The sequence below is a fragment of the Accipiter gentilis genome, chromosome Z (genome assembly GCF_929443795.1).
Source record: "Accipiter gentilis chromosome Z, bAccGen1.1, whole genome shotgun sequence".
NCBI lineage: Eukaryota > Metazoa > Chordata > Aves > Accipitriformes > Accipitridae > Astur > Astur gentilis.
In genome coordinates, this window is record NC_064919.1 from 8,243,419 (window position 1) to 8,269,283 (window position 25,865).

Sequence of the window (25,865 nt, forward strand, 5' to 3'; positions counted from 1 at the left end):
AACTCCTGTTCATGATTTATTTTATAAACACAAAAGTCTAAAATCTGTACTTACTTCAACATGTGTAAATAACGTTTGTTCAATGTTATCATTGTTTTTCTCCTTCAGATCTGGTGGGAGGTTTCTATTTCTTACTTGGAACTGTGTTTTACTAAGATAACCATCACCAAGGTCCTGTGTTCAGAAAACAAGAAAGAAAAAAATTTTCTGTAACCAAGTATCATCACTGTTCTAGAAAATAAACAGAGCATGGTATTGAGGCATAAGTTCCAAGTCTTTTTATAGGCACCAATGACAGCATTGCTTTTCAGCATCTTCTCACAGGTAGTTTACACTAGTTCTTGGTGTTAAAGAAGTCAAAGACCTGAACAGCAAAAATAAAATTTAGTATAGCTAGTAATTGAATAAGACAACTGCTACCTGGGGATCAGGTTGAGTGCCAAAAAAATGGAACACAGTGCACTAAGGTCACAAAGAGATGAGCAGCTATTAACAATTTTGATCTATCTATTTCAAGCAGTATAAACTTGCCAATTCTTGGTAGATTGGTTTAGTTTTGCTCTGTTCCCCCTCTAACTTTCTTAAAGTCCTGGAAAAAAAAAACAACAACACTTCAGAACTTAACATGTGCAGAGTCACAATTTGTTCCCTTCTCTTGATCACGTCTGAGGGTCAAATGTAAGAGAAAACAGACAAAGCTATACCTTCTCCCAGTTCCCTTTTTATCATTCTGCTCCCCAGGCCATACGGTCTACTGTTATAAAAGGTCCTTGTGCAATTTCAGAATGGCAGGAGAATGTTTTAGGAGGTTTCCCCCCATGCTGACCTGACTATCTGCACACATATATAAACATTTTTCTTTTTTTAATTAGAAGTAAGAGGAAATAAAAAGTTTAATAACAGATCACTGGAAAAATGTACAGTCTGAAAGGGAGAAAGAGTACACAGAACACAAAGAACAGTAGTTGCATGTTAAGAACTTATTTCTCAAAGGAAACAAATAAATTGGGGTTTTATTAGCTGTTTCATTACGTTTTATTTTAGACAAACACAGAAAGCATATGTGCAACATCTGATGAAAAAGGATTCTATTCAAAACAGTCTCTCTACAAAATTCATTAATGTAGCATTAAATTGCTTGACAAGGCTGCAAATTTAACTATAATTTAACTCTTTGGTTAATCCGTCATTGCTGACAGAGTTTATTTCATGTATTCTGACCTTTAAATCAACATGGGTTTTATTCTGACACACTAGCTCTCTCTTTTCAAGGACACTGTAGAATAGATGTACCTCCAAAATCTGCTACGGACTACTCGTTTACTTTGTTCTTACCAAGTTTCACACATAAAAAATGATAATAGTCTCTACATGTATTTTGTCCATGAATTTTTAAGCATGACTCATACTATGAACAATTACCTTGCTCATAACTTCTCCTATTGCATGCTTTATTTTCTCACTAAATCTCATCAAGAGCATGAATCCACCAAACTTTGCTGGATGTCCTGGCTGCAAAACCAACTGCATCCTGTGCAATGAAGAATCAACCATGCAGAGGACAACAATGACAGAAAAATTAAGCCTAACTTGGTGATACAAAAGCCACTTCTTTCATTCTCAACGCTCTCTCAAATCTCTCCTTGTGGAGCTTCACGTGAGTGTCAGCAGGAGTAAAGCTACCTGCATTGGTATTTATCCCGGTAAAAGCAGCAAAGAAAGTACTAGAGCCACCCACAGAGGTAAAATGCCCCAAGGCACAATGAGCTTTGCCAGAGAAGGGTTGGATATAGTGTTCACGTCCCTGAACCAGTTCTTCCTGTCAGCAGAGAGAAGCCAAGCTCCATAGCCTTTGCATTCTGTAGTATTTGAGTGCCATGAAAAAGTATCTATGGATAGCTAGAAATGTGGAGTTAGCAGTCTCTGTATTTGACAGCTGTATGTCAGAGGCTACAAGAGACGTGGCAGGAAAGAGAAGCATCTCTCCTGTTGCACTCTCTGTAGTGTTATGTATTTTGTACACTTCTGCCCCTACAAATAAATCAATACTTCAGCAAGGACTTTGATCCCATTAATGTGGAAAGGGAGTCCATTTCTACTCCAGCTGTCTAGTGAGTATCATAAGCAAAAGTGAACTGATATAGCCTTTGATATGATTATATAGATTAACCTAACTAAATATGAAACAAACATAAAGCAAAAAGCAAACAGGGCAGCCTTCGCGGCCAAGATTTAACTCTCCATCCCTAATAACAGCACTGAAGTTTAGCTCCATGAGGTTCTACAGTAGAGGTACTCTTGGCTTTTTTACAGCTTTCTTCTGGGAAAAAAACCCAGATTATAAAAATAACATAGTTTAGAACATTTCACTTACAGCTATAAATACAGGGTTCTGCTTGGGCCATGCGAGCTTATGCCACAACAGCAAGCTCCACAAAAACAATGAGTATTTCATCACCTAAATTTAATCTGTACAGAAAACATAGGAACACAAGAACATAGTTCTACAAGCCTGGTTTACTTGTGTGGTCTTATTGCTATCAATGGCTCTATTCACGTAAGTATGGAATGAGGAATGGGATCCAAGTACATTACATCAGCAAAATTAAGAGTGCCCCAAACTACCCACAACACATACACTGGTAAAAAAAAGGCAAAAAGACAATGAGACATCTTGTTAACAAAAAGCTTCCTTCCCAGACTGCATACTATAAATGGATGGTCTCAATGGCCAGGTTTTCATCGCACACTGAAATCACAGTCACCAACTTGGCCCATTAAAAAATAATCTCTTACAATTTTTTTACATGTGAGAACAAAAATCTATCTCACTCTGCTATTTCCAGCAAAGCTTCTTATTTCACAGAAAGTTCAAACTTTGACCCATGTATTAAATTCCCAACAGAGGCTCAGAGCATCCTTCTTTGTTGAATAAATCCTCACAAATAGAGCCTTGGACAGAAATCTAAAGTTTCAAATGGTTGCATGTAAGAAAGAGTGCATTGTAACATTTGGCTAATATTTGCACTCTTTTAAAAACTTCTAAACAGAATGCATCTAAGGCAAAGATCCTGCTTCTCACTGAAATTGTTTCATCTGTGATGAAAGGGTTACATATGCTAACGTACAATTACTTATGTAGAAATGATGGCATACATTTACTCTTGACGCATCCTGCATTTCAAAATGGTACAAGCATGATTTTTCTCTCCAAAATTCATGAAAGCATGGGAAACCAATAAAGCCATTAAACTAAAAAAAAAAAAAAAAAAGGAAAAAAGAAAGCTAGAGCAGTACATTTTCTGCAGCAGAAAGAATAGAATACACAGAAAATGAGTATCTCAAACCACCCATTACTGAAAACCAATCAGAGAAGCAACAGAACGTATGAAAACCTATACTGCCCACCCATCAAAAGAAGTGTGACAAAAAGAAATCCTAGAATTGTGTGGATTTCTTATTAGACGGAAAATAACAGAAGCATTCAAAGTAGAAAAAGCAAGTATTCAAAATATTTCTGTTGTTATTATAGAACAAACACAAATTATGTAGCCATAAGCTATAATTATTACGAAGTTTTCATTTCAGCAGCGGTTAAGCAGGACCTTAGCATGAAGTATATTGTAAGCATGAAAATACCTAATGATAAGTGATCTTAGCATTAGATATTTTCAAATCAGTATGTAAGAACTGCTGATTTTTGTCAAGTCTTCAAGCACTGTGGAAGTTTCAGAGAATTTTGAAGAAAGCCAGCATTATCCATATATCTTTATATCCTGGCTAATTTGTGTAACTATGCACGTATTAGCTTGACTTCATCCCAAGCAAAGTAAAAGAAGAGATCATATAGAATTCAGTAAATAGAGAAATATATACAGTAAATGTAGTTATCTAAGAAAAATAGATTTTGTCAGGGTGACTTAAAAAGACATGTTTCATTGATAAACATAGAAGTCATAACAATGTAGGCTCAGACTTCCGTAAGGTAACTGTTGATTCCACAAGCAGAAATTAAAAAATTAAAATAATCCCACACTAACTTGATACACATTAACCAATGAAAAAATGATTAATTCATAGATCTAAAATGTAACTTAAAAAATAGGGAATCATCATAAAAGAAGTGATTCTAATGGGCTCCTGTGGGACTACTCTGGGCCCTGCATTATTTAAAATTTTGATTAATGACCTAAAAACAATATGTAATTATTATTGGTGAGGTTTGAAAGTCATGGAGAAGCAGCAAATAATGAGGATTGATCATTAATACGGACAGATTCTTGTGGTTGCTGTATGCAGCTAACATGTATTTTAATATAAAATATTAGTCACACATCTACAACAAAGGTATGTGCTATTTCAGCTTAAAGGGTTAAAGTGATCCTTGGATACATAACCACAAGCACTTGCCCAGAGTAGGAAGGTTTGCATTTCACAGTGATACAGCATTCATTGTCTAGTTCTGCCCACAGCTGAAAAAGGATTTTTATATACTGGAAAGGATTCAGAGAAGATCCACAAAACTGATTAAAATATTGGAAAACACATCAAATAGTCAGGGAGCTCAACAAGTTTTGCTTTTACACTGACAAGGTTAAGGGATGAATAGATCTGAATCTGAAGTACCCAAACAAGGAGAGTTCTGATAAAAGACAGGTCCTCGGCTTAGTAGACAAGCTACAGCTACCAATGGCTGGAAGATGAAGCTAGGCAGTTAAGATTAAAAGTAACAGCTTTTTTTTTTAAATCAAATTTAAGCATAGCCAACTATTCAAAAGCCTTGTTGAGAGCTGTGACTGTTTCCCCATCATTGTGAATTCTGAAAATGAAGACCGCATAATGTCTTAAAAAGACATTTTCTGATCACAACAGAAATCACCTTAGGTAATCCTACCCCTTTGTTACACAACAGGTTGCACTAGGCCATCCCAGCAGTTGTTTCTGGATTCACGAACCCCATTCAATACATGTACTGGCCTAAATCCTCATGTAAGCCACCTATGCACTATTTTGTTCTTGGACCAGCTATGTAAAATCCCATTTATTTCACATGTTGTAAATCCCTCTTAAAGGATGTTCTGGCTTGTGGTGGTTGTCAACAGCTTAAAAAGGCCAGCAAGAGCATCTAAAAAGTAACACTATGATTATTTTACCTTGCTAGTTCTCCACTCCCAACCATCTCCTATCTGCTGTGAATGTTTAATAAATTCTTCACAGTACTGTTTGAATCTTTTTTCTTCTAAAAAGAGGTCCTCTTCACCCGCCGTGTTACAGGACATCTGCAGAGCAAACTAAATGTTAGTACTGACAGAAGAAATGAACACTAAAAACTTTCACTGATTTATAGCAATTGAATCATAAATAAAAAAGCACTCGGGGAAAAAAAAAATGTTTCTCTAAGAAAAACAGACATGTTTCTTCAAATATTTTAGACAATCATAGGCACACAGAATGGCTGAAGTTGGAAGGGACCTCTGGAGATTGTCTAGTCCAATCCCCCTACTCACAATAGGGTCAACTAGAGCAGGTTGCTCAGGATTCTTTCCAGCTGGGTTTTGATTATCTCCAAGGGTGGAGAAGCCACAACCTCTCTAGGGAACCTGTTGCAGTGTTCAGTTATCATAGCAGTAAATAATTTTTCTTCTGTTTAAATGAAAAAATGTTATCAGGTTGTGCTCATGGCTTCTTGTCCTTTCACTGCATAGTACTGAAAAAAGTCTGGCTCCACCTTCTTTATTCCCTTCTATCAGGTATTTGTAAGATCCCACTTACCTTCCTCTTCTCCAGGCTGAAGAGTCCCAGCTCTCTCAGCCTTGCCTCATATGTCAGACACCCTTCATCATCTTTGTGGCCCTTCACTGGACTTGCTCCAGCGTGACATTGTCTTTCTTGTACTGGGGAGCCGAGCTGGACACAGTAGTGCAGTGTTGATATATGTTTCCTTAGCAATATGGTCCAAGTGATGACCAGAAACCTGAATCCATTTGTGGGCTACTTCCACGGGCCTACCACCTCTTCCTTGGGCAGCTGAACAGCTCCACAAAATCTTAACAACTCTACTGTTTACGGACCCAGAGCCTACACGACAGCCATCAGAGTCCAGCTGAAGCAACTGTTCATGCTCATGCCAGCAGTACAGCTCTCAATGGCCCAACAATGTGGCTTCAGGGGGTTATAGTGTGCTTCGAATGAGCACCTTCCTCAAATGCTTCCCTCTTGGGGTCTTAAAGATAACAGAAAACCTCTCATAAAGAATCTGGCCAGTTTTACGTTCTTCCCCTCTTTCAAAGAGGATGTGTAATAAATACAGCTCTTTCAATGTATTCATAGACATCAGGCACCGCTGCAGCACCACATGCCAATACTCAGTAACAATTACTAGACCACACCCTTTCTTAAGAAGAAATACAAAGGACACAACACCTCGTGCAGTATTCATTTTTCTTCAGGATCTGGCCCTATATCACAACATCATCCTGCCTGCCCATGACATACGTTATCTATCTAGCACTTGAAAATATGTTCTTTTCGATGGCAGTTAAGCCAAGCCCCTGTTAGTCTGTTCATGCCACCCAGATGCCAGGGAAAAGGAAATGTGGGAAACAGACACTGTAAACGTTTCTGCGATTCCCAAACTTCCCAGACTAGACAATGGACTGCAAAGCTGTGGTTAAGCGCACGTAACAGACAGCCTTGTCCTGACATACGTTTCAGGCAGGGCTACGTGCTTTAGGAAATTAGCAGCTGTGAAGAGACACCAGGCTGCTGGTACCTGTGCAGCACGCCTCCCTTTCTTTCTGAAACCACCCCAGAAAGAGTGACGACCAGATCCCAACCCATCCGTCGCATTCGGCCGCGGGCCTCGCAGGCTGCAGGGAGGCCAGGCGAGCCCCCGGCTGGGCCGACTCCTTCTCCTCCTCGCCCACCCCGGGCTGCGGAGCCCCTCTCGCCACGCCACGCCATGCAGGGACGGGACGGCTCCCAAGGCGCGGCCCTCGTCCCCTCAGGCCTCCCACCGCGGGGAGGGGACGCGGGGGGGGGGGGGGGGGACGGTTGCTGCCGGCCGCCATAGCCAGGCGACGTCCACCGGGGGAGCGGCGGGGCGCGGGCGCCCCGTCCCTCCTGAGGTGATGTGAGGAGGCGAGGCGAGGCCCGGCGCAGGGAGGAAAGGGGGAGCGGGGACGCACCCCCCAGGACGGCCCCAGAGAGGGACGCGGGACGGGGAGAGCGGGAGGGAGCAGCCCCGCCGCACCGCCCTCCACATACCGTGCCCTCCTCCTCCCGCCAGCTCCGGGTCGCGCACCCACCCCGCTCACCGCGCATGCGCGCCCCGCGGCAGCCGGCGGGAGGCAGCTGCGCATGCGCGGCAGGAGGGGCTCTCTCCGGCCGCGGGGGAGGCGGGAGGCGGGAGGCGGGGGGCGGGGGGGGTGGTAACGGCGGGGCGGGCGGGAAGCCGGGGCTGACAGGACTGCGGGGTGGGCGGCGGTGCCCGCCGTGCCGCGGCCCTTCGCCTTCGCTGTGTGAGGCGATGTGTGAGGCGGTCGGACGTGAGCGTGTTCGGCAAGCCTCTGGAAAGGCCCTCCTCTCTCCCAGCTCCCTTCTGTCGGCCCCCGACTCCCGCCCCCAAAAAAGTGTTCGCCCCGCATAAATTTAGTTCGGGCTGGCCTTCTTCCAGAAGCTCAACAATGCCAGTTTTATCTGAATGTTTGTAACTGGTTTCGCAGTCTTAATCGCCCTTCTCTCCCTACCATATAATGTTATTACTTCTCCCTGACGGAGATGAGGAGGGGGAACGTGAAATTAAAATGGCCAGGTCACCTGAGCGCTGCCTTGTAACATTACACGGGGGTAAGTAGAAGAGTAATCCAAAAGGGTTATACAGTTGTCTGGATGAAAAGAAGAAGAAATGCAGGGTCTCACCAAAACCGTAATCCTGAGCTGTTGCCAGGAGATGCCCAACGTGTAGTTCAGTGTTCATTTTGTTACCCAGCTGTGTTGTCTTCATAATTGCTTTTAGATCTGAAAATTTCGTAGGTGCACAGAAGCTGTTTTGCTATTCAAATGCTAGAATAATTATTTTTAAATTTACGAGTCTATTAAACCATACATTTTTCAGTGGTAAGGTCTTGTCTGGCATGACTAAGCTATCCAAACTGTACTATGCGGAATGCAGTATATTTGCATAGTCTTAAGTGGAAGGCAAAATGTTGGCTTTACCTATCTAGCTGTAAACGGCCATTTTAAAGAGCTTTATGACTGTTGCATTAAGAGTAAACAACAGCTATCCCATCAGCTTTGGAGACCATGCTGCTCAGTGGAGAGCCTCCATATGCAAATGGTGCTTTGCTCTAGCTGGTTGTAATGTGACATTCTCCAACTGTGCAGTTCCTAATTTGCTTGTAATTTGCTGGTTGTGGAGAGCTCACAAGGGCCAAAGCATTTTGCTGGAATATCCCTGAGGTAAACCATTTCTCTTTGTTCTTAAAATTCCATTTTCTAGATTTTGGCTGTTAGCAGCCAAGTTCTTCATATATGTACCATGATTCATACTTAAAGATAATTTTCACTACTTTTTGTGAACAATGAAATGTACCATCTAAGTCTGTACTTTCCAACTTTAGGTATATATAAGCAAAGGTTTTTTTCATGAAGGTATTCTGGAAAATTATTAATTGTGTGATGTGCTTTGAACAGCTCTATAGATTACTACTTTGCAAATATTATTTTTGAAAGCAGCTGCATAGATTGGGTAATGCCATTATAACTACAAGTTGTGATGCTATAGTCATTAGTTAATCATCAGAATTAATTATTTATATTGTTCTTCACTCTTTATTTTAAATGTTGGGGTTTTGAAATTTGGTAAGTAAACACCATGTTGTCATCCAACCCTGAGTTTTGAGGGAAGATTTTTACACTGTGTAATATATTCTGTAAGCCATTTTTGCTAACAGAAAATGCCTGTGGTATTGAAAAAATGTCACATAATATGCATTGCCTTGGAAGCTACAGCTCCTGATTTCTAATTTTAGCTTTGTTACTGTCTCTCTGGATTTTCTTAGGGAAGAATCATCAGGTTTAAGACATAGCTCATTGAAAAAGTGGCTGATAGGGCCCTGATTTTTTCACTGGTTAGCAAAGGAGTTGCCATGACTGGCAGTTTCCAGAAAACTAAGCCATAGTTTCCATATATTCAGATCCCTTTACTTTATTTAAAATCATTGAGTACACAGCCCCTGTAAAAATGAAGGACATCCAGTAACTAGGATCTCAACAGTAGTGGCCATTTTTAAAGAGTATAGGCTTTAGCTGTACTGTTGGAGTATCACGAACAGGCAATATTGTCTATGGACGTTAAGCTGAACATATACAATGTTAAGTAATTATGTATTGTTAAAAATAATAAATGGTTGACCCGAATATCCCCTTTCAGGACTTGCTGGTTTCCTCGTAACAAGCATAACTAAGTCTTCCTGTTAGAGAAATTAAGGTCTAAAACACTTAACTTTGAAAAAGTGTTAGTATCCATACATTATTGCTATTAGAAATACTATATATCTCTATGTAGACAGGATGCTGTAACTACTAGAAGTGGATTCTAACCCTGGCTCTGCTGTTGACAAGTTTGGGCTAATAGCTTCAGTTTTCTATGTCCGTTTCCCTTTTTGTCTGTCTGCAGAGCAAATCAGACTCATGGTATATTCTTAAAGCACCTGGTATCAGCTTGGTCATCTCCAGTATTTTTGCCAGAGCATTTCAGTAAGTGAGTGCCCCTGTATCAGGGGAAATGCATTTGCTGTCGTTCTAAAATTACTTGACAAGAAGTCCCAGCATGAGGGTTGCTTTCCTTCCTCTTCCTTCTTTTGCCTGTACTCTGAATAAATGCCTCACGTTTCCATCTCATCTCTGCCATACAGAAGCATTAACAGTCCTGTTCCTTGTGTCACTACTTAGATGTTCATATACTTAAAACAAATGCATAACAGGTCATCAGACTGGTTTGTTTTATTCTAAATATATTAATATTATATAGAGAGATATTAATATATTAATACATTATGATATATTGGTAATTTTTGAGAGTAAACTACAGTTGTTGTAGGAACTTTGTTGGTTGGGAATTTTAGAACTAAACTAAAGATCATGGAAAATAATCCTTCATCAGCCAGGCGGTGAACTGAATGATCTCTAAAAGGTCTTTTTCATCTCTTCATCCTGTTGTTTGGTCCCAAGAAACACAGCTTCATTCAAAACCCATTGATCAGTCAAGCAGTTCAGGCAACACTCTACTCTCCTAGGAAAGAAGGTAACATTACAGCTCTCGGACTGATAGAATTAACACGATGTACATTCATCTTCACAAATCCTCCTTAGTATAGCACAGATCCTGAGCAATTCACAGTAATTCTAATGCTATTTCTTCCACTTTCTTTTCTGATTACTCTTAATTTCCGATGCTGAGCAATGTTGCTAAACAAAAAAGAGATAATAATCTGTTATTGCCAGTGCCTGACAGTACTGGGGTTGCAAAGTTTTAGAATAAAATAATATTGCTAGGTGAGCCAAATAAGAAATAATGGTACAGCCAAAGCAAAATGCTTTTGAAAATGTCTCGCGAGGCTATCGGACAGCGTGTTCAAACCCAATCCATCATTTGTGCTATAACAAATAGTTTCTTCATTTGCTGTACTAATATGGTCACAGGAGCATATCTACAATTTAAGAAGGACTGCATATATAGACAACATCTGCAAAAATGAAAGCTGGACTTCATTCCAGTTGAAACTGATATTAGCAAACATTCACCACAGCTGACTGCTTAATTTAAATCTCTTCATTGTCTGTCATTAAATTAATAGTGCTTATGGAGATTCTGCACCAATAATACATTGTAAGAATTAAAAGTAAGATATTCTGCATTCTTCTGCTTTGTCTGTTTCGGGGACTTAATAGTTGAAATTCCCCTGATAGAACTTGGTAGGTAGAGAGTTACTATTTCAAAATTGTTAACAAACGTTATTTTCCAATAATCACTGTAATATTACAGTGCTCTTACAAGGCAGACAAGTAGTGTTATTTTCCTTTTGCTGGCAGAAAAAGACAAATTAAGTAATTTGTTGAAGGCTGTGGTGACTGTGTTAGGCTGGCAAATGGAGCTGAATTTTGAGGATGTGTCGTCTGTGCCTTCAACATACTTGCTCTTGGGCCCTGCGATTGTTCTGAGAGAAAGTTCAAAATGAAACAAACGGAGAGGCATACAAACAGCATACATTTTTCATGAGTATTTTTATTCCACTCCAGCAGCTACCAACCAGCACTGAAGAAAGTACTAGCATAATGCAGCAATTGTTGCCACCTTCTGGTTTTGGCAATTTTTCCTACTTACTTTTACTCATTTTATTTCATCTAAAAGTTCAATAATTCTTTTGGCTTCAGATTTTTTTTTTTTCATTTGTTTTGTATTCCCTTTCTGTTACTGTTATTCATGTTCCATTCTGGTTTTATTTAATTTTTTTTTTCCTATTAGACCAATACATATCAAAATCAACTGGAGACAGGCTACATACGAAATACTTAGGTCATTAATATAAAAGATAACAGCAGTTATCTGGTAGGCCTCAAAAATGTTGCTCCTAAGCAGGGAAATTAGATATGGGGGATGTTGAGAATAATGAGGATGCCTAATTGATACAGAAAGATAAATTTTTAAATCAGCTTACAAGTTCATGGTCAAAACAGCATTAAAATATCTGCAGATGGTGAAGCAAAGGCCATTATAACACAGGATTATATGAAAGTACAATAAAAGAATACTGTTAGAACCTATAGTAAATATATATAATTGTAATAAATAAGCAAGTTACCGTCTGTCTCTCCTGTTTTATTAAACAAGCAAACCTATGCTACCACTGTCTGGTTTGCTAAAATCAGCAAATCAGAAACCAGTTCAAAGTACAATGTGTGAAATATTTTTGTTCAAGATGCTAGCTAGATCAGAACTAGGATTCATTTTATACATATAAGGTAAATAAAGCCTAGTGCTAAGCTCCAGAGTAACTTATTCCAATTATTCATCTGGTATAGGCATGCAGGTCTACATACAAAATTAGCAGCTCATAATTAACACTGAAGTGAGTCAAAATGGACAGATATTGATGCTAGGAAAACAAGACTTTATTCTTGATTCCTACAACATATTATGAACCAAAAGTGATATAATGTAACATGCAAAGCTGTGGTTTGGGAATCTTTTCCTCACATGATAGGTAGAAAGGTCAAGAGGGAAGCTGCCTGGATAGGAAATGACAGGTAAGAGCCAGGCCAGTTATCATCTGCCTTGTGTAGAGCAGAGAATCAGAGCTTAACTTGAAGGTTTACTGTAAAAGTTAAGAACTCTGTTATTTAAGGAGACTGACTGAATTGAAGAATGAGAGGGAATTTCTTCATCAATGAAGAATGACAGATTGTACATTTTTTTTGTAAAGTAATTCAACAACAGAAACTATCCAAAACTAATAAAATAAAATAAAATAAAATAAGTTTGCACCCTCCACTATCATTTTTGCAGAGAAAAATATATGAAGAAATTTAGAAGCCCAGCAAAAAGTAATACAAGTAGTAGCAGACATCACATAATGTTACTGATCATAAGTCAAAAATTGCAGATGGATTCCTATCATTACAAGGCAGATACTTTTGAACAAATGAATAGTGACAAGAATTAAAATTCCACCAAAGTGCATAAAACATTACTTTAAACAAACACTGGTTTTTAATCACTCTGGTAGCAGTCATAACACCCAGTCATATTTACTAAGATACTCTGTTTGGGCACCACTTTCTGACCAATCTATCTGACCAACGTGCAGCTACTAAAGAACTGTTATGTGGGAAAAGGCACCAAGAGGCGATCTTGTCACGGCCAATTCCTGACTGCAGGTGTGCACCCTCACCCAGGGAGATGTATAGCAGTAACTTTTGCACTTCATGCTCAACAAGTTCTGCTGAAGTGCAAGCCTAAACATACTCCAAACCCTGCCTGCAACACAAACTGCATGACGGATCAGGACTTCAGCCTTTGCTATACTGATGTTGCAGCTAAGCGCAGGAAAGCCAAGGAGGCACAAAGCCACCTTCCCTCATTTCAGGCTGTCTAGGAGACAAACTTTCCCTTATGGTTGCTCTAATTTACCCTGGCTGAAATAATCACTCCAAGGCTGTTTTGCAATCTATACCAAACCCTTTTCCTGCCTTTTCCTGCTCCCTCTGAGCATTTAACATACAGCCAACAACATCACCAGGGGTATGCCTGTTAAATAGTATCTGTGTATAGTTCAGTGCATGTTGTATCCCAGCAAGTTTGACTTAACATATATTATTCATGTCACAGCATTGTATGCATACAACATCCTGCACACAGGGGATGTACCTGATCCGTATGTTTGATTTCAGGATTCCTGGGGATCATCATAGGTGACTTTCCAGGAGTTAGATTGTTTCCTGGGTTTCATTTTGCTTTGCAAAACCCTGGTTTTTCCCCTTATGGTCCCAAAGGGGAAAATAAATGGCTTTCAGAGACTAATGCTTCTGTAGCTGAGTGAGGTCCGGGATAGCTCTGGAGATACTAAGGGACTGCAGATGCCCCCAGTTTGTCCTTAAAGACTTACACCAACCAAAAGAGCAATGTGCTCTAGCTCAGTAAAGGCTTGATGGATGATAAGGACAGCGTTTTGAACAGCAATGCAGAAAATACAGCATGGCTGGTGACACCAAAGTAATGAAGCCTAGTGCTTAAGCTCACAGAAAAAATGAAGTCCTTCCCAGTCATGTTGCTAGCCACGGAGTTTTACTGCTCACTGTTATTTTAGTAACAATTTCTCTTATTAAACATCATGAAATCCTTCTCTTATTGCAGGTCCCAAGAGAAAAATTGGTTGCATACCTAGCAGTGGAACAGTAGAACTGGAGTGTGCATTTGACTGACTGAAGACACACTGGTGCTGTGAAAATAACTTCTGATGTCAGCAAGGTAAAAGCTGTGGATATGACTCTGGACTGCTGTACCCTAGACAACATTTGTTGGGCTATGAACATGGACCTACAATACTGAAATTAAACTGATTTGTGCTGTCAGAAAGTATGCCTGTTAACACTAGTACAAGTTTTTGAATAGCAGATTGGAGATACTGCTGTAAGAAATTTACCAGTTTACTTAGAAAAAATGTTGTCATGTATGTCTCAAGTGCAGGTGCAGAGCCTGGTAACAATCTTCCTGTTACCAGTTGAAAGCCACCTTTTTTAAAATGTGAGCTAAATGGGTGTAGAAACAAAGTAACCTAAACCATGGAACTTGCTCTTAATATTCAACAGAGAAAGCAATACATAAAACTGCAACCAGGTGGAGTGAGAATTGTGTTTCCTGTCTTGTGCCCCTTGGTGTGCCCCTTGTCTGTCTTTCCAGATACTTCATCTCACCTGCTTTGCACTGGTTCAAGCAGAGGGTCAGGGTCAAGTGTATTGGCCTCTGTCCATGCCAAGGCTGAAGGTGTCCAGTTTACAGGATTTCCAAACCCCATAGAGTTGTGTACAGCAAGGAACAGGGAGGGGCTCGCACAAACAATTGTAGATCTGCTCCTCGGTGAGATCCAATGCGGATGTACTCGACGACTACACAGTTCTCCTTCAGTTCTCCCTGAAGTTAAGCTTTTTTACTGTTTTATTACTCTCTAGCATCCCTAATACAACAATTGTGGCTGCCAAGGTGTGGACCAAAAACAGAGCTAGGCTCACTTGTTTTCCTAAATGGCCTCTCCTGCTGCTGTTACCAGAGGTGGACTAGTTGGCTGCGTGAGCCCTTAGTCTCGCCAACCAGGCTGTCTCTCTGATTTTTACTTTCTGTTGCCAATTCTCTTTCATAGCTGCCAAATCCATCTCCTGAAATCCTCACTCAGTATTGCTTCTCAAACACATTGTCTGTCGTTCCTTCTTATTTTATAAACAGCTGGACTGTTTGCTTGTTCAGCCTTCCAAGCACCATAGCTACCTATTCTTATTTGGATGAGCCTGTCACAGGAATGGAAAAAGGAGTATTTATCCAGTTTGATGTAAAGCACTGGAGAAAGACCCCGTACTTTATTGTTTTCATCAACATAAGATCATGGCCTCTAAATTAACATTTTTAGTGTTTTCCTGTTTGTGAGAAATCTAGCAAGTGAACAGCCTCAGCATGACATGAACATTATAATCCTTTCTAAAATTACATTTCTTTTATCATACAGCACGTATTACAAATTGAGAATAAGGTCGATTTCTAACACATCATCTTTTATTGTCATGAGTCCTGTTTTCCAAACTTACTACTGAAATTATAAATGTACTGAATGCTTCAGAATGCAAGGCAAAAATGTCATTTCAGCCAGTGATGGGGTTTTCATCAGGATATGCAAATGAGACTTTCAGAACCCCAGTGGAAGAACATCATACCAATTAATGGGGAGTTTAGAAGTCAGTCTGCTGAGTTTGTTTCTTCATCAAAGATGGACAAAGAAAATGCTCATTGCCTGAAAAATACACATAAGTGTCACCTGCCAGGATTCGAAAAAATCAGAAGCCATCCTGAGAAAATTATGAAGTGAGTGGTGAGCAATTGACCATTCAATTGACAGTGAACTATTAATTAAAATGTTTTTCTTCACACCACAGAAAGGACCTGCCATTTAAAATGGGCACACTGGCACACGCTAAAATATCATCTCTGTACCAGCCTTCACAAACTTCTCTGTTAACTAACATAAGTTCATATATAACTCTCATGCTTTTGTTTATCCTTATTTGGACAACGCCAAAGGCTTTTTTTCAATCCCTTGAATTATATAGTCCAGAAATTCACCAGACCTTCAAAATTCAAATCAGCTGTTAAATTACTGAGATATTATCAAATCCATTTTGTAATTTATTTTTTTCTTTCCCCAGAAAAACTGTACATTTATTCAGACAAAGATTAACCAGCAGCATGGCTGCATAAAGTCATGGTGTATATCAATAAGATGATCCTTTGAACAATGCTGGAGTACTTCCCTCACCCTGAAACTGATGGAAGATTGCTACTGCAGAAATGAATGCAAAAAAAGGATTTGTAGGGGTCCAGTCCCCCAAACTGCTGTCAGCAGAACTTCCAAATAAGTTCTCTTGCAGTGTCAGTACTCTTTTTTTCTCCCTAATACTCACCTTGTAATTTCTTACTTCTAGTCTACGATTCCCAAATGCACTGACCCAGCTGACCGAATTTACCCTGGCATAAGAAGCTGTAACTCCAGGTTGTTCACTGAAGTTATATTTACATGTAACACAGTTACACTGTGCTGGAACGTTTCACGCAGGGAGTGTGTAGAGGTTATCCAAATCACTTTCCCATCCTGAGCGTCAGTCATCGTACTTCAGCCATGTGCAGCATTTTTACAAGGTAAATAATACAGTAAGAGTCAAAGAAAGTCAGTAAGACAAGAGGTTGAAGAGCAGACTGTCACTGAAATTGGAATGATTTGTTTAATAACACTGTGAAATAGCACACTTTAGCTTCACCAGCTCATCAGTGTCAGCTCCCCTCATCTGTACATGGGACTGAGAGCTTCTTAATGTAACAATGAAATCCATGGGCCAAATTCACCTCTAGTGTAACGCTGCTGAAGTCGATGAAGGTATGTCAGAATTAATTTAGCCCAGTAATTACTCTCCATTATCTGGAGTAATGGTAGGGCTGCAACACCTGACAAATGACAAACATTGATAATACAGGTGCTCTGCCACATGGCTGAAAGCATCAGCGTGACCATGCTTGGAAATAGCTGAGATCCAGTGTAGCCAGCACAGGCCCAGAACTGGAGGTGAAATGACTTCTGCTGAGCTTCTTGGGTGTCCTTCTACAGTGCTCCAAAATGCTGCAGGCCAAGTACGGGTTGCAGAGCTAGGGCATCCTCCGTGAGCACAGAGGAGCATAGTGCAAACTGCAGGAATGGGGTTCCCTCTGGCCGGATTTACTAGCTTCATTTCAGCACCAGCCAGATGGGTTCATGGCAAATCAGAAAAGGAGCCACACACCCCTGCTCCTTGTAGCTGGAGGACAATGCTGAGACATTATGGCTGGATCTGCACAGAGCTGCAGTGGATTTATAGGGGGCTTTAGCTGATATATACCTAAAATATAGCTTGTAAGCATTTAGCTTACACATAGCTCTGTGCCAAAACGGGCCATGTCTGGCACATATTGTCCACAGATAATTGAGAGTTAACTGGATATGATTCAAACTAAATCATGTTTAAGAGACAGATTTCTTTTCCTAGGAATTTTCACGAAAACAGCCAAATTCAAGAAACAAAGCCAAAATAAGATGTAAATTTAAATTGTGGATCCCTAATGCACAATGCACACACATTGTATGTGATTTGTAATTTAGAGGCCAGAGACGCAGTAATTGCATGTGTAGTAATAGTGGCACGTACCCCCAAGCACCAATTCAAATGAGACGCACCCAGCAGAAGTGAACTGGGGTGCCTGTTTCTCATGCCTTGCCATCCAGAAGGCCTACGCAAATCCAGGTCACTTTCTGTTTAATCCCCTTTATCCCTTTGTAACTTTTCCCATCTCCATACCTGCTCACAGTCAAACAATGTGGCTTTAGGGATGGATGCATTTTGTTTGCATAAAAACCATTTCCACGTATGTCTTCAACAGCACTTATGAACGTTGTCTGTCTGGTAACTGTCTTCCCTTTTTTAGGAAAAAGTTTAGACACAGAAGGGGCTAAAAGCCGTGGTTAGCACCCTGGGAGATGACAGCTCTTTGCAGGTATCCAGAAGTGGAGAAGCAGCTGCTGTACCCTGTTTTATCAACTGGGGGATTACTGGGGGCTGGTGGTGAGGGTGGTGTCACCCATTTTCAGCTCACATCTGCTTCCATCTCTGCCACTACCTCTCTCTTTTACCTATGGCAGGTTACTTGCTTCTTGCTGCTATTTTCATCTAAGTGCAGAAAGAGGATGAGGATGATAATGTAATAGGTGTTTTGAAGACTAATGCAATACTACTTAAGGCCCTTTCAGACACTCAAGTAAAAACATGGGTGTATAGAAAAATCAAAGTATAATTATTATGAAACTGAATTATTGTTTAGAGTAAAAGGGAATCAAAGGCAGGGTGATGAGATAATCAGACCACTGGAACTGAAGGATTTTTGAGATATACTATGAAATAAGTGAAAAGCAGAACATTTAATTGAGCTTAGGGAGGGTTTTCCTAGCAAGCACTGTTAATTTCCTTCATGATTTTTTTTTTTTTCATATTGGTATCTTAAACAAGATGTAAGATGTTGCAGTATAACGGCAAATAGGAAGTTGTAAAACAGTATTTTAAGGGCCCAACCGTGTAAACTTATTCACACTCCCAGTGAATACAACTAACAAGGTAAGTCCAGATTTAGATCCCTATTGTTTTATTATTATTGGTTATATCATTAGATAAAAGTCTACCAGAGACAATGTAAGTTTTTCACAATTGTGAGACTTCTTAAGAATTATGTAATCAAAAAGTACCTGAAGTTTTACCATACTTGGATTTATTGGAGATAAAAGGTCTGAACTAACCCACATTGCCCTCAAGTCCCCTGGCTGCCCCTAAGAAGCCAATGTTACTTCTGTAACTAATGTTCTTTTTCAGAGAACATCTGGTACTTCATGAAATGCAGTATCTACAACTCAATGCAGAAAAGGCTAAAGGGATGACACTTCCAAAGCTCAGGTTGCTGCAAATCAGATTTAACTATAATTGTACTGTGCGTGATGTAAAGTCAGACATAAATGAGGTATAACACTAAGACAGTGGAAGTTATATTACCCTACATTTCATTTATTTAACCTTCTTTAATTTATCTGCTTGCTTGGATTACACAGAACCATGAACATTCCAGTAGCAGCCCTCTAGTTGGGATTTCTATTTATAGCATGCTGTCTCTTCATTGGATGCCCCTCTGTATTAGTTTCAATGAGGCAATAATTAGGCCCTTAAAACAGAGTTAAGATATCTTTAATAATTGAATTTAGATACAAAATTTACCCAGTATTCTTTCCAAAGACAATAATTTTTTATAATTCTTTGGGACTGTGACAGAGGATACGTTTCTAAATGTTCCTCTCTTACATTTTCTCCTGTTTTTCTTTTATGTATTTTGGGGCTAAGCAGCCACCATCTCCACAAATTTCAGACTTCATACATGCACATATTTAGCCATAAGGCAATTCTGAACTTTCAAAATTAAGCATACAGCTATTCCCTGTAGAATAGCAGATTTCTTTTGCATTCTAAGTAATCTCTGTCTTGATAGCCAGGGGAACTACTTAGCTCTACAGGATGCTTAACTAGGCTCAGACTTTGCTGCTAAGTTGGAGAGAGATGTGTTTGGTGGATGGACTGTTCAATGGGTAGGAAACTGGCTGGATGGCTGCATCCAAATAGTTACAGCCAAAGGCTCAGTGTCCAAGTGCAAAGCACTAACGACTGGTGTCCCTCAAGGATCCATACTGGGACAAATCCTATTTAGTATCTTCATCAATGACATAGACAGCAGGATCGAGTGCACCCTCAGCAGGTTTGCAGCTGACACCAAGCTGAGTGGTGCAGTTGATTTGCTAGAGGGAAGGCATGTCAGCCAGAGGGACCTTGACAGGCTGGAGCAGTGGGCCCATGTGAGCCTCATGTGGTTCAGCAAGGCCAAGTGCACCTGGGTCGGGGCAACCCCTGGTATCAGTACAGGCTGGGGGATGAAGGGATTGAGAGCAGCCCTGTGGAGAAGGACTTGGGGATACTGGTGCATGAAAAGCTAGACATGAGCTGACAGTGTACACTCGCAGCCCAGAAAGCCAACTGTATCCTGGGCTGCTTTACAAGAAGCGTGGCCAGCAGGTTGAGGGAGGTGATTCTCCACCCTCTACCCCACTCTGGTGAGACCCTACCTGCAGTACTGTGTCCAGCTCTGGGACCCCCAACATAAGAAGGACATGGACCTGTTGGAGCAGGTCCAGAGGAGGGCCATAATGATGATCAGAGGGCTGGAGCACCTCTCCTATGAAGACAGGGTGAGAGACTTGGGGTGGTTCAGCCTGGAGAAGAGAAGAGAAGGTTCTGGGGAGATCTTATGGCAGCCTTCCAGCACCTAAAGGGGGCCTGCAAGGAAGCCAGAGAGGGACTTTTTACAAGGGCATGTAGTGATAGGACAAGGGGTAATGGCTTTAAACTGCAAAAGGGGAGATTTAGATGAGATGTAAGGAAGAAGTTCTTCACTGTGAGGGTGGTGAGACACTGGAACAGGTTGCCCAGAGAGGTTGTGGATGCCCCATCCCTGGAAGTGTACAAGGCCAGGCTGGATGGGGCTTTGAGCAACCTGGTCCAGTGGAAGGTATCCCTGCCTATGGCAGGGGCTTTGGAACTAGATGATCTTTAAGGTCCCTTCCAACCCAAACCATTCTATGATTCTGCAATTTTAAAGGAAGAAAACAAAACCAAGAAATATTCAACAATCTTAATCCCAAGTGCACTTGCCAGCACAGCCCTTAGTGCAGCTCTCAGTACCGTAGCTGATGCTATTAGAAATATCAAGAGTGGCACTAGAGATAAATATTTCTACATCACCATCTCTTGTCTGACATGAACTCAAACACCAGTTAAAAAAAACTACATGCAGTGGTTTTCACTACATAGTGTATGCAATCTAGACTAACTGCTTATCATCAACACCCAATTGTGTGTGCCTGGTCAAGGTAGGGGAGTTCACTACGTCAGCTGCAGATCATGGGGACAACATGGCAGAGGTTTAGAAAGGACACCTGTGAGTGTATAGAGGGTTGAATGACATAGCTGCGTACTTCTTTCCTCCAAGTGTTTGAGTTGTTTTTTCAGTGTGGAAATTTTACTCCAAAAGTACCTTTTTAGCATGTGGGAATCAGACAGATAGCAATTTTGAGAATGTCTTGAGGGAGCAAGGTGATTTGGTGATGAGACTCATAAGCCTTGTAATTACAGTAATTATGAAACCATACCTCTACAGGTAAGAACTCATAAGTAAAAACATTAGCATGACCATTTAAACAGCTCAATAATTCATTCCAGGGCATGTGGTTACAGTGCAATGCTTAACATAAACTTCATGATTCTGTTGGCTCTTGGTCTTACCTCTGAAGTGTGCATCCATCCTGTAAATATAGATCCCTTTGTCCTGTACTATTTGTATGTAGTCTTTTTAAGACAGGTCTATAGCATCTGTAGCAGCTGGTTACAGGTGGTCAAATCTTACTGCATGTTTTAGACATTGTTTTCCCTGCAGCTTTATAAAGAAATAGCCTGAAACACTGGAATGTTCTGAGTCAGACAGATTTTACTCAGAGAAAAGCATGTTGGAAAAAACATATACTCCACAAAGGGAAGTTTTCTGTCCTACAAGTCCTACATGTGCTTTACTCTAGCCCTGACCTGCTGCCTAATGGGATGCATGAGTAAGGGAAGTTTGGTAGTATGAGGGAATGCCTCCTTCCTAGTCATCCTGTGCTCTTTTTTTTACTTATTTACACAGCACTTCAGTGCCAGGTATGTCTTCTGTCACTGTGAACTAGTAACGTCACAAACCTTTTGAATGGTACTGAGGGAAGCTTGTTAGAAGTCTCTCACCAAGTGGACATGCTGAGACAGAGGATATAAAAAACACAGGGTCATTAGATGGGATATTGTTAATATTCTTCAAAGTTTGTATCCATGAGTTATAACACTAAATGCCAGTCATAAAATGATGGTATCTTATGGAAACTGCAGATGATCCTTTTGATCACAGCAGTATATAATATTTCTTGAAGGTGTGTGCAGGACAAGTTTGTACAAATCTGAGCTTGTTTGGTTTTTTATTCAGTTTCATTTTGCTGAGTTTTACTCTCATTGAGGAATACCTGCATTGTTCATCATTTACATTTATGATGCTTACAAACACATTTTATCATCCAGTGATTTTTCTACTTCAGTGTTACAATTGTGTTTGGAATTCGGAGTGTTCTAATCATACAGTTACTGCTCCATACTAAAATTGCTTTTAATATCAATCAGTTTCAGCTGCAGCCGAAATGATACATTTATGTAAAATGTTATCAACAAGGAGTCAGGTGTAACATTTGCAATCCAATTAACACATTTTTTAAAAATACAGTGGGCATAGGCTGAAACGAGAAGTTCTGGCTTAGATACCAGGAGAAAACTTTGCATCATGAGGACAGTCAAGGTTGTCTGGAGAGGTTCTCCAATATCCACTCTCCAGCCTTGGAGCTTTTCAAGACCCAGCTGAGAAAAGCCCTGAGCAACTTTGTCCAATCTCATAAGTCGCCCTGCTTTGGGCAGGAGGTGGGACCAGAGACCTCCTGAGGTCCCTTCCAGCATGGATTGTCCTACAAGCCTGTGAGTTATTCCAGTTATCTGAGGCGGTTGTTGACAGTGTGTACGTCAACACTCAGAGCAATAGGTATGGTTTACACTCCTGACAACTACCAGTTCTTTGTACATCTTAAGACTTCTGTCACTGAGCTCGGTTTTACTGTACAGTTGTTTATTATGCAATTAAAACATAATTCCTCATAAAAGCTGCAGTGTCCAGTCACATACAAAATCACTGCATCTGTCTTTCCAAAACCTGCCATATGAAGCAAAAGCAGCCTCATAACCTTTGCATTATCTCTGTCTTCGTACTTATGCTGATCTTGCATTAAAGGCTGCAATAGCTACTTTACAGATAAGGTTAAGAATTTGCTTTTTGATATAAACATGTTTTCAGCATTTTCTCCCCCGTGGCCTTTTTAGCTTCTGTGTAATAAAACAGCTCCCCCTAAAACTTTGCATCCTTTCTCACTTCCAGATATGTTTTTATAAGAGATTTTGCTAAAATATATAAAATAAGATCCTGAATTGCACTGTTTTGAAACAAGCTGAAAATTCTTTTTGATTTGATTTTGGCTGAACTTTTCTCTGGAATCTTTACTTTGATTTTGTTTGTGTTGGCCTCATTAAGGAGAAGTGCCCTTTAGTATTTGAGGAAGACTGCTGAGAGATTAAAATATATGTACAGGCTTATTTCTTTGGGTACTTTTACGTTTATTATTTCTTTGGTTTTACAAAATGGGGATTTATCCAGGACTTTAAGTGACCCTCCCACTAGTAAAGTGGACCTCCAAAGAGCAACATCTGTATTAGCAATACTATCAGCATTTATACATACCGTATGCAAAAGAATATGTTAAAAGAATATTATTACATTTGCAAAGTCAAGTACTCAAAAGTCACAAAAGACAGAATTAAGCTTTAATTTGTCCGTCTTGCACATCAGCATTCTGGTATAGTGACTAGTGACTGAATTGTGCAGTACTTGCCCACCTTTTTGGGGCACAGAATAGATGATGTTCTTTTAATGAGCAGCTATACATTTTTTATGCTTTTTCTCATTCTCTAATGTGTTGTTGCAGGTCTTATTTACTGTACTGAATTTAAAGCCTGTTTGGAAGACTGAATTATTAATTGCTTTTTGGGGTGTCTCATAAGGAAAGCATTCCACTTCATCAGAGGAATCTTCACAGTTCCTGTGTGAGATAGGGCAGTACTTCCTATGACTGTACACTGGTTTATAGGAGAGAACTGCAATGCACAGAAGAAGATCAGAGATATCTGTTAATTTGGTATGCCTAGGACTTTGATTTTTTTCAGAGAACTGACATATGCCAGAACTGACAGTCCCCTCTGATTTTGTTTGCAACCGTGAGTACTCGCAGCTTCCACAAATTATGTCACAGAGTCTCCAGTCAGGGAGCTAGAAAAAGAGGAGGGCACAGACAATGACCACCTGTGATTAATTTGGTTAAATGACTTGCTTCATGTCACAACAGGGACAGAAAACTGTCATGGGATTTACCGGAGTAGCATTCAATGGTTTTAATCATTAAAGCATCCTTTCTGTGTTAGCAACATCCTGACTCGCCAACCAAATACCTTCTACCTTCCAGACCAAATGAGTTACAGCTCCTACAGAAAACATCCTCCCTTCTTGCAAGCCATGGTTCATCTCCAAGCAGGTCCACCCTGGGCACTGACAAGGGGAGAGTGCCTGTGAATGATCACCTCACTACAATATATAAGCATGCTTACGTGTCTAAGTTGGATGTGGACAACTGGCCTGGAAAACTTCAGCCAGAAGACTGGCGAAGTTACTACCAACTGAACACACTCGTGTCAGCAGGAAACGTGCGTGTCAGTCACAGGAAGTTACTATCCATACCACACCATTTACAATAAACTTTCAGTAACATAAATACAGATGAAATAGGAGGTCTAATACTCAGGCTTACCAGAACACATGAACTGAGTGTATTAGGCCTGGATTAGGGGGGAATACAGAAGGGACAGAATACATCAGCATACAAAGCTCAGAGAGCAGCGGCTTGCAAAGATGCATATAGGCAACGACCAGGGGTGGGAGACCAGGGGCACACAGCAGGCAGTTCCCGTAGGTGAGGGGCTCTGTAATCGCAGGAAGGGGTTGGCTTGACACCCTCTCCCTGGAAACACAGATTAAGATGTTGGGCAAATTAGAGAGAGAATCATCCTGTGACTGAATTGCAGGAGCTTCTTTGCAGTTCAAGCACCAGAGCTTTGTGATGAGACCAGGAGAAAGGGTGGTGCTACAACCTGAGCTGGTGGGTAACCTGAACCCCGGAGATGGAGGGAGCAATCCCACTGTCACTTTGGGAGCTGTTTTGTCATCCCCAACCTCTCTGAATTGCTCACTGATTATCTCCTTATGATTCCTGTAACTCACGAACGCATGAAGACTTTAGTAGCAGGATCTAAAATCAGGAACTGCTTTTCTGGTACTGTCATCATTCTTGCACAAACCCACAAGAAAAGTCTGGGCTAGAGTGTGTGTGGGGTGGATCCTGGGTCCCTCAGGAATCCCTCTCTTATTGCTGTCCTCCTCGATACACAAGAAAAAACTTCCTAACATATCAAGAGGACTCTTCCTTCTAGGAAAAGAAGTTCTAACTATTCTTTTTTCAAAAAATCTTAAAGGAACTGATTTACTCTTTTTTTCTCCTCTCTCTTTCTTCAGGCAAAAAAAAGTTGCCCAAACATTCTCTTTCTCCAAATTCCTCACACACCCTGTTTTAAAAAGCAGCAGCACTAGCTCTGCTTTGGTTTCACTTTTTCCTCCTCAGCTCCCAGAAACGAGTCTGTGATTATTACACCCTGCTCAGCTAATTTTTTTAGAGGGAATACAACTTACACTGTACAACTGATTGATCTGCTTCTTTAACATCAGCTACAGTCTCCCATGCTCGTTATTATTCCCTCCCAGTTTACAACATGCACATTTTTAGAATACTTGCATAGATCTATGCAAGTCTGATGATGTTACAGCTATGTATTCTCCCCAGCCAAAAATGCTAGTATCTAGACTTAACAGTGTAACAATAACAGTAACCATTTTCCCCCCAAAAGAAAAAATGAAGGACACACAGAGCCATCCACACAAATTGTAGTGGTAACACAGAACAGTTATAAATAAAAGCATGCTAGTCTGCAATAGCCACATAATCATATAATCCACAGATTTCCTAGCACCAATCAGATCAATCAGTTCAATTCTCTTCATTAAAAAATTCCTTTACTACACTAACTAATCCCAGCAGGACGGCACCTACAACCTAAACAGACGTGCATTAATACACTTTGGAGAGATACTTCTTTTTATACCTCTGCTACATCTAACTACTGCTACACAAAACAGACAGGGTACA

General features: G+C 40.5%; 1 protein-coding gene and 1 long non-coding RNA gene across 3 annotated transcripts in view; one reads left to right on the plus strand and one right to left on the minus strand.

The window, feature by feature from the left end:
• ATG10 (autophagy related 10) overlaps positions 1 to 5,844 on the minus strand; it is a 79,932-nt gene extending 74,088 nt beyond the window's left edge. Inside the window, exons 1-3 of the mRNA XM_049796421.1 lie at positions 5,773 to 5,844; positions 5,154 to 5,279; positions 55 to 174 (exon numbers count right to left, since the gene is read on the minus strand). Coding sequence (XP_049652378.1) covers positions 55 to 174; positions 5,154 to 5,279 — 246 coding nt within the window. The 5' untranslated portion in view covers positions 5,773 to 5,844. The remainder of the gene's footprint in view (positions 1 to 54; positions 175 to 5,153; positions 5,280 to 5,772) is intronic.
• A 1,924-nt stretch (positions 5,845 to 7,768) lies between these two features.
• LOC126036519 (uncharacterized) lies at positions 7,769 to 25,603 on the plus strand. Of its 2 annotated transcripts, none has more exons than XR_007505176.1 (3): positions 7,769 to 7,848; positions 13,916 to 14,029; positions 23,541 to 25,603. It is a non-coding gene; the product is annotated as an uncharacterized LOC126036519 (long non-coding RNA). The 2 variants fall into 2 exon arrangements; XR_007505175.1 differs by lacking the exon at positions 23,541 to 25,603 and adding an exon at positions 14,462 to 14,685.
• The last annotated feature ends 262 nt before the right edge of the window (positions 25,604 to 25,865 follow it).